Source organism: Mytilus trossulus, chromosome 4, assembly GCF_036588685.1.
Source record: "Mytilus trossulus isolate FHL-02 chromosome 4, PNRI_Mtr1.1.1.hap1, whole genome shotgun sequence".
NCBI lineage: Eukaryota > Metazoa > Mollusca > Bivalvia > Mytilida > Mytilidae > Mytilus > Mytilus trossulus.
The window spans coordinates 56,631,886-56,646,832 of NC_086376.1; the positions used below are offsets into that span (position 1 = coordinate 56,631,886).

At 30.3% G+C, this 14,947-nt stretch overlaps 1 protein-coding gene across 2 annotated transcripts in view; it reads left to right on the top strand.

Annotated features, from left to right (window-relative positions):
* The window catches only part of LOC134715587 (AP-5 complex subunit beta-1-like), a 45,236-nt gene that overhangs the window by 11,003 nt on the left and 19,286 nt on the right, over nucleotides 1-14,947 (top strand). For both annotated transcript variants that reach the window (XM_063577862.1, XM_063577863.1), the window contains 9 exons: nucleotides 1,117-1,229; nucleotides 1,651-1,684; nucleotides 2,292-2,447; nucleotides 3,560-3,634; nucleotides 5,917-6,054; nucleotides 6,985-7,120; nucleotides 8,673-8,826; nucleotides 9,610-9,699; nucleotides 14,609-14,744. In XM_063577862.1, coding sequence (XP_063433932.1) covers nucleotides 1,117-1,229; nucleotides 1,651-1,684; nucleotides 2,292-2,447; nucleotides 3,560-3,634; nucleotides 5,917-6,054; nucleotides 6,985-7,120; nucleotides 8,673-8,826; nucleotides 9,610-9,699; nucleotides 14,609-14,744 — 1,032 coding nt within the window. The remainder of the gene's footprint in view (nucleotides 1-1,116; nucleotides 1,230-1,650; nucleotides 1,685-2,291; nucleotides 2,448-3,559; nucleotides 3,635-5,916; nucleotides 6,055-6,984; nucleotides 7,121-8,672; nucleotides 8,827-9,609; nucleotides 9,700-14,608; nucleotides 14,745-14,947) is intronic.

The following is a 14,947-nucleotide window of genomic DNA, read 5'->3' on the forward strand; positions in this document are numbered from 1 at the left end:
GGAATATTTAGTGTGTACATCATTGATCATTGTAATAGAAATATGTGTTGTGCTCATATAAGTAAATATCATTATACCCCTGCTTTAAAAAAGTAGGGGTACACTGTTTTAGCTCTGTCCATCCGTCAGTCTGTCCATCAGACCATCCATCCATCCTCTTGACTGTCCCTTTAATATTTTTTGTCACAGTTTTCTCAGGAACTACATCTTAATGATTTCTGAAATATGGTTTCAGGGTTTATATAAGTCATCTAAACTATGTGATGCATTCTCAGGTACATCACTTAACAACTTCCTGTTTACAGAATACTTGTATCATTTTACACCTGATAGCCAAGTTGAAAAAAAATTGTCGTATCTTTCTCAGGAACTACAACACAAGGATTTCTGAAAATTTATTGTAGGGTTTATGTAGAGTGGAGTGCTCATTTTCGCCATATCTTTCCATGTTTTCTTCAGTTTATGTTCAGGTCTATATGTTTTTGAAGTAAACTGATATTTCTATATGAAGATAACTTCAAATGCAAAATATTCCTAAGCTTGAAAATGTGTTTGTTTGAAAATAATCACCTGAAAAATTAGGTTAAAAGGTGTTTGAAATTTCTTGATGTTTTGTCAAAGGGGGACACATATTCGCCGTTTTTACACATCTTTTTGAAACCAAATAACTGCAGCTTTAAACAATATTTATCAAATCAATATCGTTATAGATGAATAGCAGACATTTCAAAGGTTTTAAGAACTGAAATTAAGGGCAATAAGTCCGTTTTTCAGTCTTTTGCGGTAAGTGCAGCAATTTTGCCTCAGTTTAATAAAATAATCATACTTGTTATAAAAACATAATTTACCGGCATATTTCTTCCATTTCTGCCATCCTTTGAAGCTTTTACACCTCAAAATCATAAAAAGCGAAATTGTGTCCCCGGCAAATATGAGCGTCCCACTCTAAGTCAGCTACATCATGTGATACAATTTAAGATTCCTTTCTCAACAACTTGTTGTTTACTGAAATATTTGGGCAAGGTATCATCAGTGAGCTACTTCACACTTTAACTTGTTTAACTTGTTTAGCTAAGATCAGTAATTTTATTGTACATTTGATTTTCTCTTTTTCAGGGGACACTTTGGGCAGATAGGGAATACATTTTTAAATCATTTAGACAAGAAAAAAGTTATATACATCAAGATTATGCGACATTGGTGACCAAAATAGTTGTCAATGGTGTTTGGTAAGGTTTTATTCATATAAAGATTTAAAAAACAAAAGTGAAAAACCTGGAAAAAAAACACACACAAAGGACAAAAATCCAAACAAAGAATAATATTTAAACACAAATATTATAAGATAAATTCAGAGTTTGATTTTTGTTTCAAATCTTTGATAACTGACAATAAATTTAAGATTACTTACAATTACAAAATGTATTTTCCATTATAATATTACTGGTAAAAAAAGTGATTAATGTAAAAACTATTTAAAATTATTGCAATGTTCTTCCTGTCAATTTTCTTACACTTATTTATTAATTTTACCTTAAATCAGAAATGTTCCATACAGTAGCAAAATAAAATAAAAATGAGAAAAAAAATTAAAAAAACATACTATTTCTGTTATTATTTTACATTCAATTTTTTTTTAAACATTAAAAGTGGCTTTCATCAGACAGATGAAAATGGTGAAAATGTGAGTATCTTAAGTAATTCTTTAACTGACAATTTAATTTGTTTATCCAATTAAAGAGAAAATGATATTGGAGAGATTTTGATAGTTATGTCTTATGTTATAAGAAATTCTTCCTGAACCCTAATGTTGGACCTAACAGATAAGAAAATAGTATTCACAAAGAAAGGTGTTCAGTCACTGTCTTGATAAAAAAAGCATTGGTGGTAAAGTTTAACCAAATATATAACCATAAAAAAACTGGTACTGCTTGATAACTTTTACGTCTGCTAGGTAAAAATGTGGTAACTATGACATACATTTTATTTTGTTGATTGTCAACATTGGTTTGTTTGTTTGTAATAGGATTGGTTTTAAAATAAAGACCTACATTTTATGCAAGAATTATTTAATATAAAAAAGAAGATATGGTATGATTGCCATTGAGACAACTCTCCACAAGAGACCAAATGTTTGGTGTGCTGTGAATATTTTAGGAAGATAACTTGAACAAATAATCTGTTGTAACTTTATGCATTTTTGTAAAATCTTTCAGATCCCTATATATTTAATTCTCAAACAGCCATTGATTTTAGTATCTTGCAATGAAGCATTTATATTATTTGTTCAGGGCCTTCTCAGACAACAATCAGTGGAACCACAAGAATTTAGACAAATGGTCTCTATTATCATGGAAAATCCTGAACTTTATACGCCAAGTGGGTTGTGGCATGTGGTCACATCTGTCAAAGAAATTGTCCAGAATAATCACAACATTTCACCCACAGTATGTATAAAATATCAAACTGCTTAAAGGTGTAAAACTATTATTTAAACAATGTAGGGCTATGTGAATGAGAAGTGATTTGCCATATTAAGTAGCAAAAGGCCATCAATGATACAGCACTTAAAAACACTAGTAAAAAAAAGAGAGTGAGAATGGAAATGGTGAACGTGTCAAAGAGACAACAACCAGCATGACCAGACCAAAGAACAGAAAACAGCCCTTGACGACTAATGGGTCTTCAACACAGTGAGAAAATCCAACACCAGGTGCAATTTTACATAATCATTTGTAAAACTGAAAGAAATCATGTTTACTGTAGTATCCCAGAAACAGAAAAATATTAAAAAGATGATAAATATAGCCAAATTTTACTGTAATTTCCATTAGAAGAGTTGAAACAAAATTTAAAAAAAAAAAAAAAGAAAGACATCAAATGTTAGCTTTAATTGGATTTGATTTGATATAAAAAATAATTACAAAGCAATTATTTTGACAACATTAGATTTTAAAGAAAAGAATTTTTGTCTTTATTGCAAGCATGTTATTCCAAGTCCATCCAGGTTGTTTTCATAATTGAGGTTAGGTTAAGGTGGTACACCGTACCCAACACCTTCACTAAAATTAATTTGGCTCGTTTAATTTTCATAAAATTTTGACAAAGTATTTACTTTGACCATGTTGACCCTTTGACAAAAATATAAAAATTTCAAAAAATTTGAACCAACCGTTTTATCAGAAAAATTACACTGGTTATATAGCAGTTTGACAAACACTTATTTTGATCATTGAGAAGCTTAATATTACCTTTAAACACAACGTAATTAAAACGTTTCGCTGATTTTACAGAGTTATCTCCCTGTAGTGTCAGGTACCACCTTGAATGATAATTTTTAATAGAAAACATAACTGTTGTAACACATATATACAAGTTATATAATAAAATAACAAATGCATTGTAAAAATCCAAGATACTTGGATAAATTAATGTTTCCACAAATGTCATAAATTTTAGTATTTAAGGGAGATAACTTAATTTAACCTATGTTGTACATTGTTTTTAACGTACAAGTGTAAAAACATTATCTTTTATAGTGATTTCAATATGGTTTCAGATATTCAAACCTCTAATGTTACATCACATGTCTACTATGGATCCGGTTATTCTTCATTTAATTATTTATATCATGGTAAGTTGAAGTTAACACAATGTGTGGTATGTGAAAAAGTCAGTAGTTGAGCTCTTTTACAGATTTTAACATAACTTGTGGTGTGTCAAAAAGTCAGCAGTTAAGCTCTTTTTCAGATTTTGAACATATTTAAATGGAATCAGTAACAAAAATGTTTACCTTTATCTAATTTTGACAAAGCTTTACAAGTCGATGTATACCTGAATAAGATTTGGAACAATTTGTGCTTTTACTATCCCTTAAGCATTGGTTTTCAGGTTTTGTAACTTTGGTCATCTCTTTTATGTAAACTAGAAAGAATGCATAGTTAAGAAATAATTGATTCAAGCTATACTTTATTGTAGTTTTAACATGGGTAGGCATTATATTCCTGATTATTTTTGCCTGAGCGATAGTGAGGGCGTAAATAACATGAATATAATGCCTACCCATGTTAAATCTACAATAAAGTATAGCTTGCATCAATTATTTCGATTCTGAATAGGATAATTAAGGTAATTTCTATGTCCAACAAGTATAAGTGTAAATGCGTTTGTGTAGGCTCTTCCATGAACCTCCCTTTTTTGTTTGTAAAGAAGCAAACGCCTGGCACTGTGATTTTTAAGAAGGAGTAGTTTGAACAGCCAGCATGAACGGTTGTCGTATCTAGGTCAAATATGTCAATTTTGGAAGTCATAGTAAATGAATTATAAACATCATGTGCACCATTTAAGAGTTTTAAAATTAAGGAAATATATAAAGTGCATGATAATTTGATAAAATTCCTTATTCTGAAGAAGTCAATATACGCATGTGCAAACAAATTTTATTGGATTTAGAGCATGGGTTTGTTCACAAAGCGAAAGAAGCTCGTCATATTAGAATTCTGATTAAAGACTTTATGTGGCTGCTATTTCTATTAAAAAAAAGAGACCGAAAGATTATGTCACTAAAAGAAATACAGTAAAATAATCTGCTAAAAGGGTAATTACCCCAAAAAATTTAGGGATATGATTAATTTTTGATCCTATAGACGTATAATTATTGACCCAAAAAAGCTATAAGACATAGCTACCATCTTAACTAGAAATAGGTAAGTTGCACTTCATTTTATTTTTAAGATTAAAAGATTTTATGGAAATGGTCAGATGCTTACAAATTTTGGACAGATAAATGAATAATTTGCTTTCTCCTTTTAGAATTATATATTTGAGGATCTCAGCATCTGTCAAACACAGATCCCATCATATTTCAAAAAAAAAAAAAAATACTAGAAAAAAAATGAGAGAGAAATAAAATAATCGGATCAATTAAAGAAAAGTGTCAGTTGCAGTTAAACATTGAGTAAATGATGCATTTATAATCCTATTTGTCCCTGTATGTCATTATACTAATCTTTGAGTGCATTTCTTTCTAACACAAAAGATGCAAACAGCTAAGGGCACACATATTTTGATCATTTGTTTCTAACATACATTTGCAAAGTTTACCTAAACTTTGACAAACGATGCACTCAATAAAAATGTGTCAACAGTTTGTCATTCATTGTTCGTTAGTACTAACGCTACATTTGTTTCTAACTTCAGCCTGATTAAACGATGTATTTGTTTGAACTTTTGTAATAATATATAAAAAAAGAAGATGTGGTATGATTGCCTATGAGACAACTATCCACAAAAGACCAAAATGACACAAACATTAACAATTATAGGTCACAGTACGGCCTCAACAATGAGCAAAGCCCATACCGCATATAGTCAGCTATAAAAGGCCCCTATAAGACAATGTAAAACAATTCAAACGAGAAAACTAACAACCTTATTTATGTAAAAAAAAATGAACAAAAAACAAATATGTAACACATAAACAAACGACAACCACTGAATTACAGGCTCCTGGCTTGGGACAGGCACATACATAAATAATGTGACAGGGTTAAACATGTTAGCGGGATCCCAACCCTCCCCCTAAACCTGGGACAGTGGTATAACAGTACAACATAAGAACGAACTATAAAAATCAGTTGAAAAAGGCTTAACTCATCAGATAGATGTCTGTTTACCAACAACATGTGCATGCATTATTGGAAGTTCAAACAGAGTCAGTAAACACTGATTAAACAATGTATTTGTTTCTACTAGTACTTTTGTAGCGTTTAGTAAACAAAAACAAATGCCACACAATGTTTACAAAATTTTGGTTAGAAAGAAATGCACCCTTTAAATTAATTCAGATTTTGAGATAGCTGACCAGCTTTGATGAGCTATGGATTATGTCAATAAAAATGATTGGTTCTATTTTAGGTAGAGTTTGAAAATGAGATACTAACAGAGAAAGAAGAAACACAGATCATTGGCAGTTTAATCAGAGGATTAGATCACCCGTCACTGGTTCCAGCTCAGAGATTGTTCTTTGCTCATTGGTTAAAACAAATATTAATGGTATGGAGGAGTGGCTATCTATTTTTGATTGACAGATTCTGTTTTTGAATACTGGAATAAATGTTTTTACAATAATCTCAGCCAAAAATTTTGATTTATATAATTTAAGAAATGACAATACTTTGGCTATGAAAATCAGGAATTAAAATGATTTAATTAAGTGGATGAAAAAGAGAACATAAATTTAAAAGTTGTTAAAGATGGTGGGTTCTCCAAGAAAAAATTTTTTTTGACCTCTAGGCCGTTTAGGATATTGTATGGTTTAATGATGCTGCACACAGAGGGAGAAAGGACTTCACTTATGTTGTTATAATGTGTCAAATTCATTATTTCATTCTTGCAATTAAAAGATGTTTAAACTGAAGATACCTAAACAGAGTGGTACTTTATTACCAAAAAATGGAGTGCTCACATTGAAGATAATAGTTATAATCAATAAAATTTGGGAATGAGTCAAAGAGACAACAACCCGACCTTTCTTCTTGTTATTTTTCATGTGGATTATGGAAGATTTGACCTTCCTCTTCTCTATATTAAATAAAAAATGTTAAGGTTCTCACAGATATTTGGAGAATGAACTCTTAAGATCTATGAATGCACACAGAAGAAATATTTTTGTAAGGTGTGTAAAGAGTATTTTGACTTAATTTTAAAATTTATAAGCAGGGCAGGATTTTGTTTTGGTTACCATGGTTACTGGAGTCTCAAATATTGTTATTTCGCCTAAGTTTTGAAATAATAAATAAAACCTGTCTAATGCAACCCATTCATATCAACATAACTTTATTTTATTCTACATGTGTTGAAAAACACAGATTAAATCGCTATTGACTCTTTTTGAATATTCCAATACAAGATTTCAGTTTTTAAGATAGAGTTTAGGTCTATGCATAGCTTGATTTTGACTAGTATCACATCTGTGTTTTTCAGGATTCAGAAAAAGACTATGGAATTAAGAAGTATCAGTTGAATTTCTATCCCAGAGTATTTGACCCACTTGATTGTCAACTTAGTAAACTAATGTTACTGAATTCATGCATTCCCAGATTAAGTGAACTACCAAGTGGTAAGGATTTTATATTTTATAATGACTAGTTGTGAAAAAACACTTTTGCTACTTTTATGACAATTTTTTTAAAAGATTCTGGAATGAATTATTAATGGTAAAATTTAGAATGGAAATGTGGAATGTGTCAAAGTGACAACAACCCGGCCATAGAGCAGATAACAGCCCAAGTCCACCAATGGGTCTTTAATATAGCGAGAAACTCCTGCACACAGAGGCGTCCTCAGCTGGCCCCTAAACAAATATGTATACTAGTTCAGTGATAATGGACGTCATACTTAACTGTGTATTATACACATGAAACTAAAATTTAAAATCATACAAGACTAACAAAGGCAAGAGGCTCCTGACTTGGGACAGGCGCAAAATTGTGGCGGGGTGTATATTCACTAAGTAAATTAGCTAAGGCTGTAAAATTAACATTAATTACCATTATAAGCTATTTTTATGTCGTAAGAAATTCTGGAAAACTTAGCTTAAATGTTTCAATCATCTACACAAAATTGTAAACTTGGCCATTTGAACTACAAAAATTAGACAAAGAAGAAAGAAATGAAAAATATTTTCTTAACACTGTTACTTTGTTTTGATTCAAATCTTGTTGAAAAGGTTTCTCAGTTGATATAAAAAGAAGCAGTCTTTCAGAAAAAATGTGCAGACAAAATGCTTTTGTGGAAGGCATGTTGTTAATTCATAGAAAAAGAAACAAATTATTATCCCTGTTAGATGTTTGTAATGTTGATCTCTTTGTCATTTCTAACTTTGCTCAGTGTTATTATGTTATGTTATATATGTGTTGAAAAGAAGCATATTTTTTTAATTTCAACTATTAAAGTTCTTCTATTAATATTTCACTGTGTACTTTACATTATAGAAATGATATGTTTTATAATTGCCTAGACCAATGTAATTTATCATCTCATTGTTGTTTCACTGTTGAGTCATATAATATACCGCAGCTATGAATGTTGTCATTTTATGAATATATGTGGTATAATTGCCAATGAGACAACTATCCACCAGAGTTGACATGAAGTGGTTGTACCTGAGCAATTATAGGCCACGTAGAAATAAGAAAAAAACAACATTGTATGGTTGATTGTAGAAGGCCCCTACCTGAAATATTGTGAAATGAAAAAAACTAATGACAATTTGTAACAAAACCATTTACAAAAAAACAAATTTTCAGACTGAACCATAGGTTATTTACACATATTGATGCTGCATACTGGTCATCACTGATCCATTTAGCAAAACAGCCATTGGACGTCAGAGTAATCTCAGACCACATATTGCTGCTGCATACTGGTCATCACTGATCCATTTAGAAAAACAGCCATTGGACATCAGAGTAATCTCAGACCACATATTGCTGCTGCATACTGGTCATCACTGTTCCATTTAGCAAAACAGCTGTTGGACGTCAGAGTAATCTCAGACTAGGATCTTTTGTGCTGTTTAGTCAGATTATTATAAAGATTGCAATTTGTTTTTTTTTTGTTATAAACCTTTTCAAAGATTTTGTTAAGTCATCATATAATTTATATTGTAGATATGAATGGTGCCCTGTTATTGGCTAGTGTAGGATATTTACACAAGTTAGTGTGGCATACAGGGAACCACAGAGCTGTTGTTGTTTTGTTTAGAGCATTGTTTGGCATGTACCAGAGACATTGTAGCAGGTCTTTCTCACAAGACATCAACAGGTATGTGTTTTGATTTTTATGTCACATTACAAATTATAATTTGATTGGTCAATTGAGTAGTCCAATTTCCAAAGTGTGATTTTCCTTTTTCTAAAAAAATATAAAATTGGAAACAAAATTGGTTTGTTAAATGGAAAATAGTTAAACTTTTATAAACAAACAGGTAAATTGTTTTAACACAGCATGTCTCCTCAATATCAATTTATTTACAATCATGATCACTTATTGACTCTGTTGACAACACTTTTGTCTTACCTTCAAAAGTGATTACAATGCTGCATACAGTATTGAAAGTTTTGTTTTGTAATGTGTTATAATGGAATCATTTTATTCACCTAACTAATCAATTTGTCAATATTAAAAAAAAACTATATACCCGTACACCAAATACATCTTGTGGTTATTTTAGTTGTCGATTTGGTGCCCTTTTATGAATGCACAACATCTCTTGTAATTTTTTATTTACAATTCATACTCTTTTGTTTGTCTAGAAATAATTCAATTTAGTTTTTCTGATGTCATTCTAGAATAAACATGTTCAGTACCATATTTATATACTGTAAATTCAGAAATTATTGCGTGCATTTATTATTGCGATTTTGCCATTTTAGACTTAAATGCGATTTTAATAATTACAATTTTGAGAAAAATCTTGTTAAATTCATATAAAATATTTCAAAATGCGAGTTTAAATTATTGCCTTTACAACTCAGTCGCATTTTTCGAAATAATAAAAACCTCGCATTAATTTCTGAATTACAGTAATTTGTTTGTTTTTTTCAGATTTATTAAAGGATTAATATCAGGATTTCCTCACTTCATTCCACATGCATTAGATTTCTTAGAATGTTTGAGAGAGACGACATCTGATAGGTAATTATAGAGATTTCTTAGAATGTTCGAGAGAGACAACATCTGATAGGTAATTATAGAGATTTCTTAGAATGTTTGAGAGAGACAACATCTGATAGGTAATTATAGAGATTTCTAAGAATGTTTGAGAGAGACAACATCTGATAGGTAATTATAGAGATTTCTTAGAATGTTTGAGAGAGACGACATCTGATAGGTAATTATAGAGATTTCTTAGAACGTTTGAGAGAGACGACATCTGATAGGTAATTATAGAGATTTCTTAGAATGTTTGAGAGAGACGACATCTGATAGGTAATTATAGAGATTTCTTAGAATGTTTGAGAGAGACAACATCTGATAGGTAATTATAGAGATTTCTTAGAATGTTTGTGATAGGTAATTATAGAGATTTCTTAGAATGTTTGAGAGAGACGACATCTGATAGGTAATTATAGAGATTTCTTAGAATGTTTGAGAGAGACAACATCTGATAGGTAATTATAGAGATTTCTTAGAATGTTTGAGAGAGACGACATCTGATAGGTAATTATAGAGATTTCTTAGAATGTTTGAGAGAGACAACATCTGATAGGTAATTATAGAGATTTCTTAGAATGTTTGAGAGAGACAACATCTGATAGGTAATTAAAGAAATTTCTTAGAATGTTTGAGAGAGACAACATCTGATAGGTAATTATAGAGATTTCTTAGAATGTTTGAGAGAGACAACATCTGATAGGTAATTATAGAGATTTCTTAGAATGTTTGAGAGAGACGACATCTGATAGGTAATTATAGAGATTTCTTAGAATGTTTGAGAGAGACGACATCTGATAGGTAATTATAGAGATTTCTTAGAATGTTTGAGAGAGACGACATCTGATAGGTAATTATAGAGATTTCTTAGAATGTTTGAGAGAGACGACATCTGATAGGTAATTATAGAGATTTCTTAGAATGTTTGAGAGAGACGACATCTGATAGGTAATTATAGAGATTTCTTAGAATGTTTGAGAGAGACAACATCTGATAGGTAATTATAGAGATTTTATAAATACTGTTTCTTAGAATGTTTGAGAGAGACAACATCTGATAGGTAATTATAGAGATTTCTTAGAATGTTTGAGAGAGACAACATCTGATAGGTAATTAAAGAAATTTCTTAGAATGTTTGAAAGAGACAACATCTGATAGGTAATTATAGAGATTTCTTAGAATGTTTGAGAAAGACAATATCTGATAGGTAATTATAGAGATTTCTTAGAATGTTTGAGAGAGACGACATCTGATAGGTAATTATAGAGATTTCTTAGAATGTTTGAGAGAGACGACATCTGATAGGTAATTATAGAGATTTCTTAGAATGTTTGAGAGAGACGACATCTGATAGGTAATTATAGAGATTTCTTAGAATGTTTGAGAGAGACAACATCTGATAGGTAATTATAGAGATTTCTTAGAATGTTTGAGAGAGACGACATCTGATAGGTAATTATAGAGATTTCTTAGAATGTTTGAGAGAGACGACATCTGATAGGTAATTATAGAGATTTCTTAGAATGTTTGAGAGAGACGACATCTGATAGGTAATTATAGAGATTTCTTAGAATGTTTGAGAGAGACGACATCTGATAGGTAATTATAGAGATTTCTTAGAATGTTTGAGAGAGACAACATCTGATAGGTAATTATAGAGATTTCTTAGAATGATTGAGAGAGACAACATCTGATAGGTAATTAAAGAAATTTCTTAGAATGTTTGAGAGAGACAACATCTGATAGGTAATTATAGAGATTTCTTAGAATGTTTGAGAGAGACAACATCTGATAGGTAATTATAGAGATTTCTTAGAATGTTTGAGAGAGACGACATCTGATAGGTAATTATAGAGATTTCTTAGAATTTTTGAGAGAGACAACATCTGATAGGTAATTATAGAGATTTTATAAATACTGTTTCTTAGAATGTTTGAGAGAGACAACATCTGATAGGTAATTATAGAGATTTCTTAGAATGTTTGAGAGAGACGACATCTGATAGGTAATTATAGAGATTTCTTAGAATTTTTGAGAGAGACAACATCTGATAGGTAATTATAGAGATTTTATAAATACTGTTTCTTAGAATGTTTGAGAGAGACAACATCTGATAGGTAATTATAGAGATTTCTTAGAATGTTTGAGAGAGACAACATCTGATAGGTAATTATAGAGATTTCTTAGAATGTTTGAGAGAGACGACATCTGATAGGTAATTATAGAGATTTCTTGGAATGTTTGAGAGAGACAATATCTGATAGGTAATTATAGAGATTTCTTACAATGTTTGAGAGAGACGACATCTGATAGGTAATTATAGAGATTTCTTAGAATGTTTGAGAGAGACGACATCTGATAGGTAATTATAGAGATTTCTTAGAATGTTTGAGAGAGACAATATCTGATAGGTAATTATAGAGATTTCTTAGAATGTTTGAGAGAGACGACATCTGATAGGTAATTATAGAGATTTCTTAGAATGTTTGAGAGAGACGACATCTGATAGGTCATTATAGAGATTTCTTAGAATGTTTGAGAGAGACGACATCTGATAGGTAATTATAGAGATTTCTTAGAATGTTTGAGAGAGACAACATCTGATAGGTAATTATAGAGATTTCTTAGAATGTTTGAGAGAGACAACATCTGATAGGTAATTATAGAGATTTCTTAGAATGTTTGAGAGAGACAACATCTGATAGGTAATTATAGAGATTTCTTAGAATGTTTGAGAGAGACGACATCTGATAGGTAATTATAGAGATTTTATAAATACTGTTTCTTAGAATGTTTGAGAGAGACGACATCTGATAGGTAATTATAAGAGATTTTATAAATACTGTTTCTTAGAATGTTTGAGAGAGACAACATCTGATAGGTAATTATAGAGATTTCTTAGAATGTTTGAGAGAGACGACATCTGATAGGTAATTATAGAGATTTCTTAGAATGTTTGAGAGAGACGACATCTGATAGGTAATTATAGAGATTTCTTAGAATGTTTGAGAGAGACAACATCTGATAGGTAATTATAGAGATTTCTTAGAATGTTTGAGAGAGACAACATCTGATAGGTAATTATAGAGATTTCTTAGAATGTTTGAGAGAGACGACATCTGATAGGTAATTATAGAGATTTCTTAGAATGTTTGAGAGAGACAACATCTGATAGGTAATTATAGAGATTTTATAAATACTGTTTCTTAAAATGTTTGAGAGAGACGACATCTGATAGGTAATTATAGAGATTTTATAAATACTGTTGTGTTTTATGTGAAATTACATCATAAGTAATCATTTGTTTTCCCTTAATTTTAAAGTAATAAGACTATCCTGCTATAATGTAGTATATCCACCTATATTCAGGCTATTCAATAAAACTGTAAAAACCAAACACTGGCATTAAGACTTAGAATGTTTGAGAGAGATGACATCTGATAGGTAATTATAGAGATTTTATAAATACTCTTGTATTTTATGTGAAATTACATCATAAGTAATCATTTTTTTCCCTTAATTTTAAAGTAATAAGACTATCCTGCTATAATGTTGTATAAACATCTATATTCTGGCTATTCAATAAAACTGTAAAAACCAAACACTGGCATTGAGACTTGCAGTTTTTTCACAGAAGACTGGTATTTGGTTTCAGTATTATTAACCCTGAAAAAAATCATTGTGGTTTTTTTTTTTTATATTTTAAGAAACAGATTTAGAATTTAAAAATACATTCAAATTCAAGGGAGATAATTATAGAAATTTTTTCCAATAATTTGAATGTAAATAAAATATTCAACAAGTGGCCTGAATCATGCATAGTCCACGAGTTATCAGTGTTACAGCCACACATTAAATATTTTGCTATACTTTTGAATTCTTTGATTGATTTTTTTAGCCTGTTTAGGCTGCACTGAGCAAAGCATTTTATTCTATTTATAACATGTACTTTCAATGTAAATAAATATAGTAGAAAATACAAGGAACTTTAATCTTTATCTACTTGTTCTAAATTCATTATTATCCAAATGTCAATGACAACATCTAAACTACATGTATTGTTGTAACTTGTATGATCTTAGAGGAGTGAAATTACTGGATTTTTTTCACATGAGAATGATTGGTATATATTGGTATATATTTGACATTGGGGAATGGGATACATGTATGAGGGTGGTACTGAACACGGAAACACATGAAATAAAAATCTTAAAAACGTTGCACGAAAAAATAAAAATCCGGAAAAGCGAAGCACGAGAAATAAAATCGTAAATATTAAGGAAAAAAGTACTAGAAGTTTTTATTCAGTCGTTGTTGGAAATCATGCAGCCTTATTAATGGACATGGAGACCTTGCGGTCAACTTTTAGCGTCCGCTACTTGCATCTTATTTAAAGAAAAAAAATATTATTCGTAGTAATTTGATGGACTTCATTGATACCATACATATTTCAAAAAATGAATGGTAAAAACATACATAAATTACTTTTAGATTACACCAATTTCAGAAGGTATTATAGCACACAGACTTTTGAATAAAATGCAGGACATGCACGAGAAATTAAGAGCACCGACACCAAACAAGGAAAATAAATAATGGGAAAAATGAACCACACAAATCGAACCAAACATGAGAAAACGAAAAATAAACTGTCAAAACACAAAAATACGGGAAATAAAAAGGCAGAAAACGTTGCACGAAAATAACCTTTTACCACCCTTATATATTTCAATACAAGCAATTAAAAAAAAAACTTAAAGTTTTTTAACATAAAACAAAATAAACCTAAAAATCACCTATTTGATAGAAAGGAAAGGATATGGGGTATCCATCAATGACAAAAAATCAGTATATGCACAAAAAATCCTTTAAAGAATAAATTTCTTTTCAGCTCGATGTATTTAGAAATACTAAACTTACTACATTCCCAAGTGACATCAACAACATCTGAGGATTTAGCCAAAGATTACCAATATTTTCTTCAGGTTATGAGGAAAGTTTCATTGCAAAAAGAGATATCACCACATGTAAGTGTTATACTATTTATAAAACAGATATGCACTTACTTGATTTCTTAATGAGTTTTATCATATACTTATATAAAATAATAGTATAATTGTACCCCATGATAAAACTTATTTGTACATATATTTATTCATTAAATTTGAATAATTGCCCACGCCGTGTGATATGACTTTTGTTATCAACTGCTTCCGTTTATATCAACTGC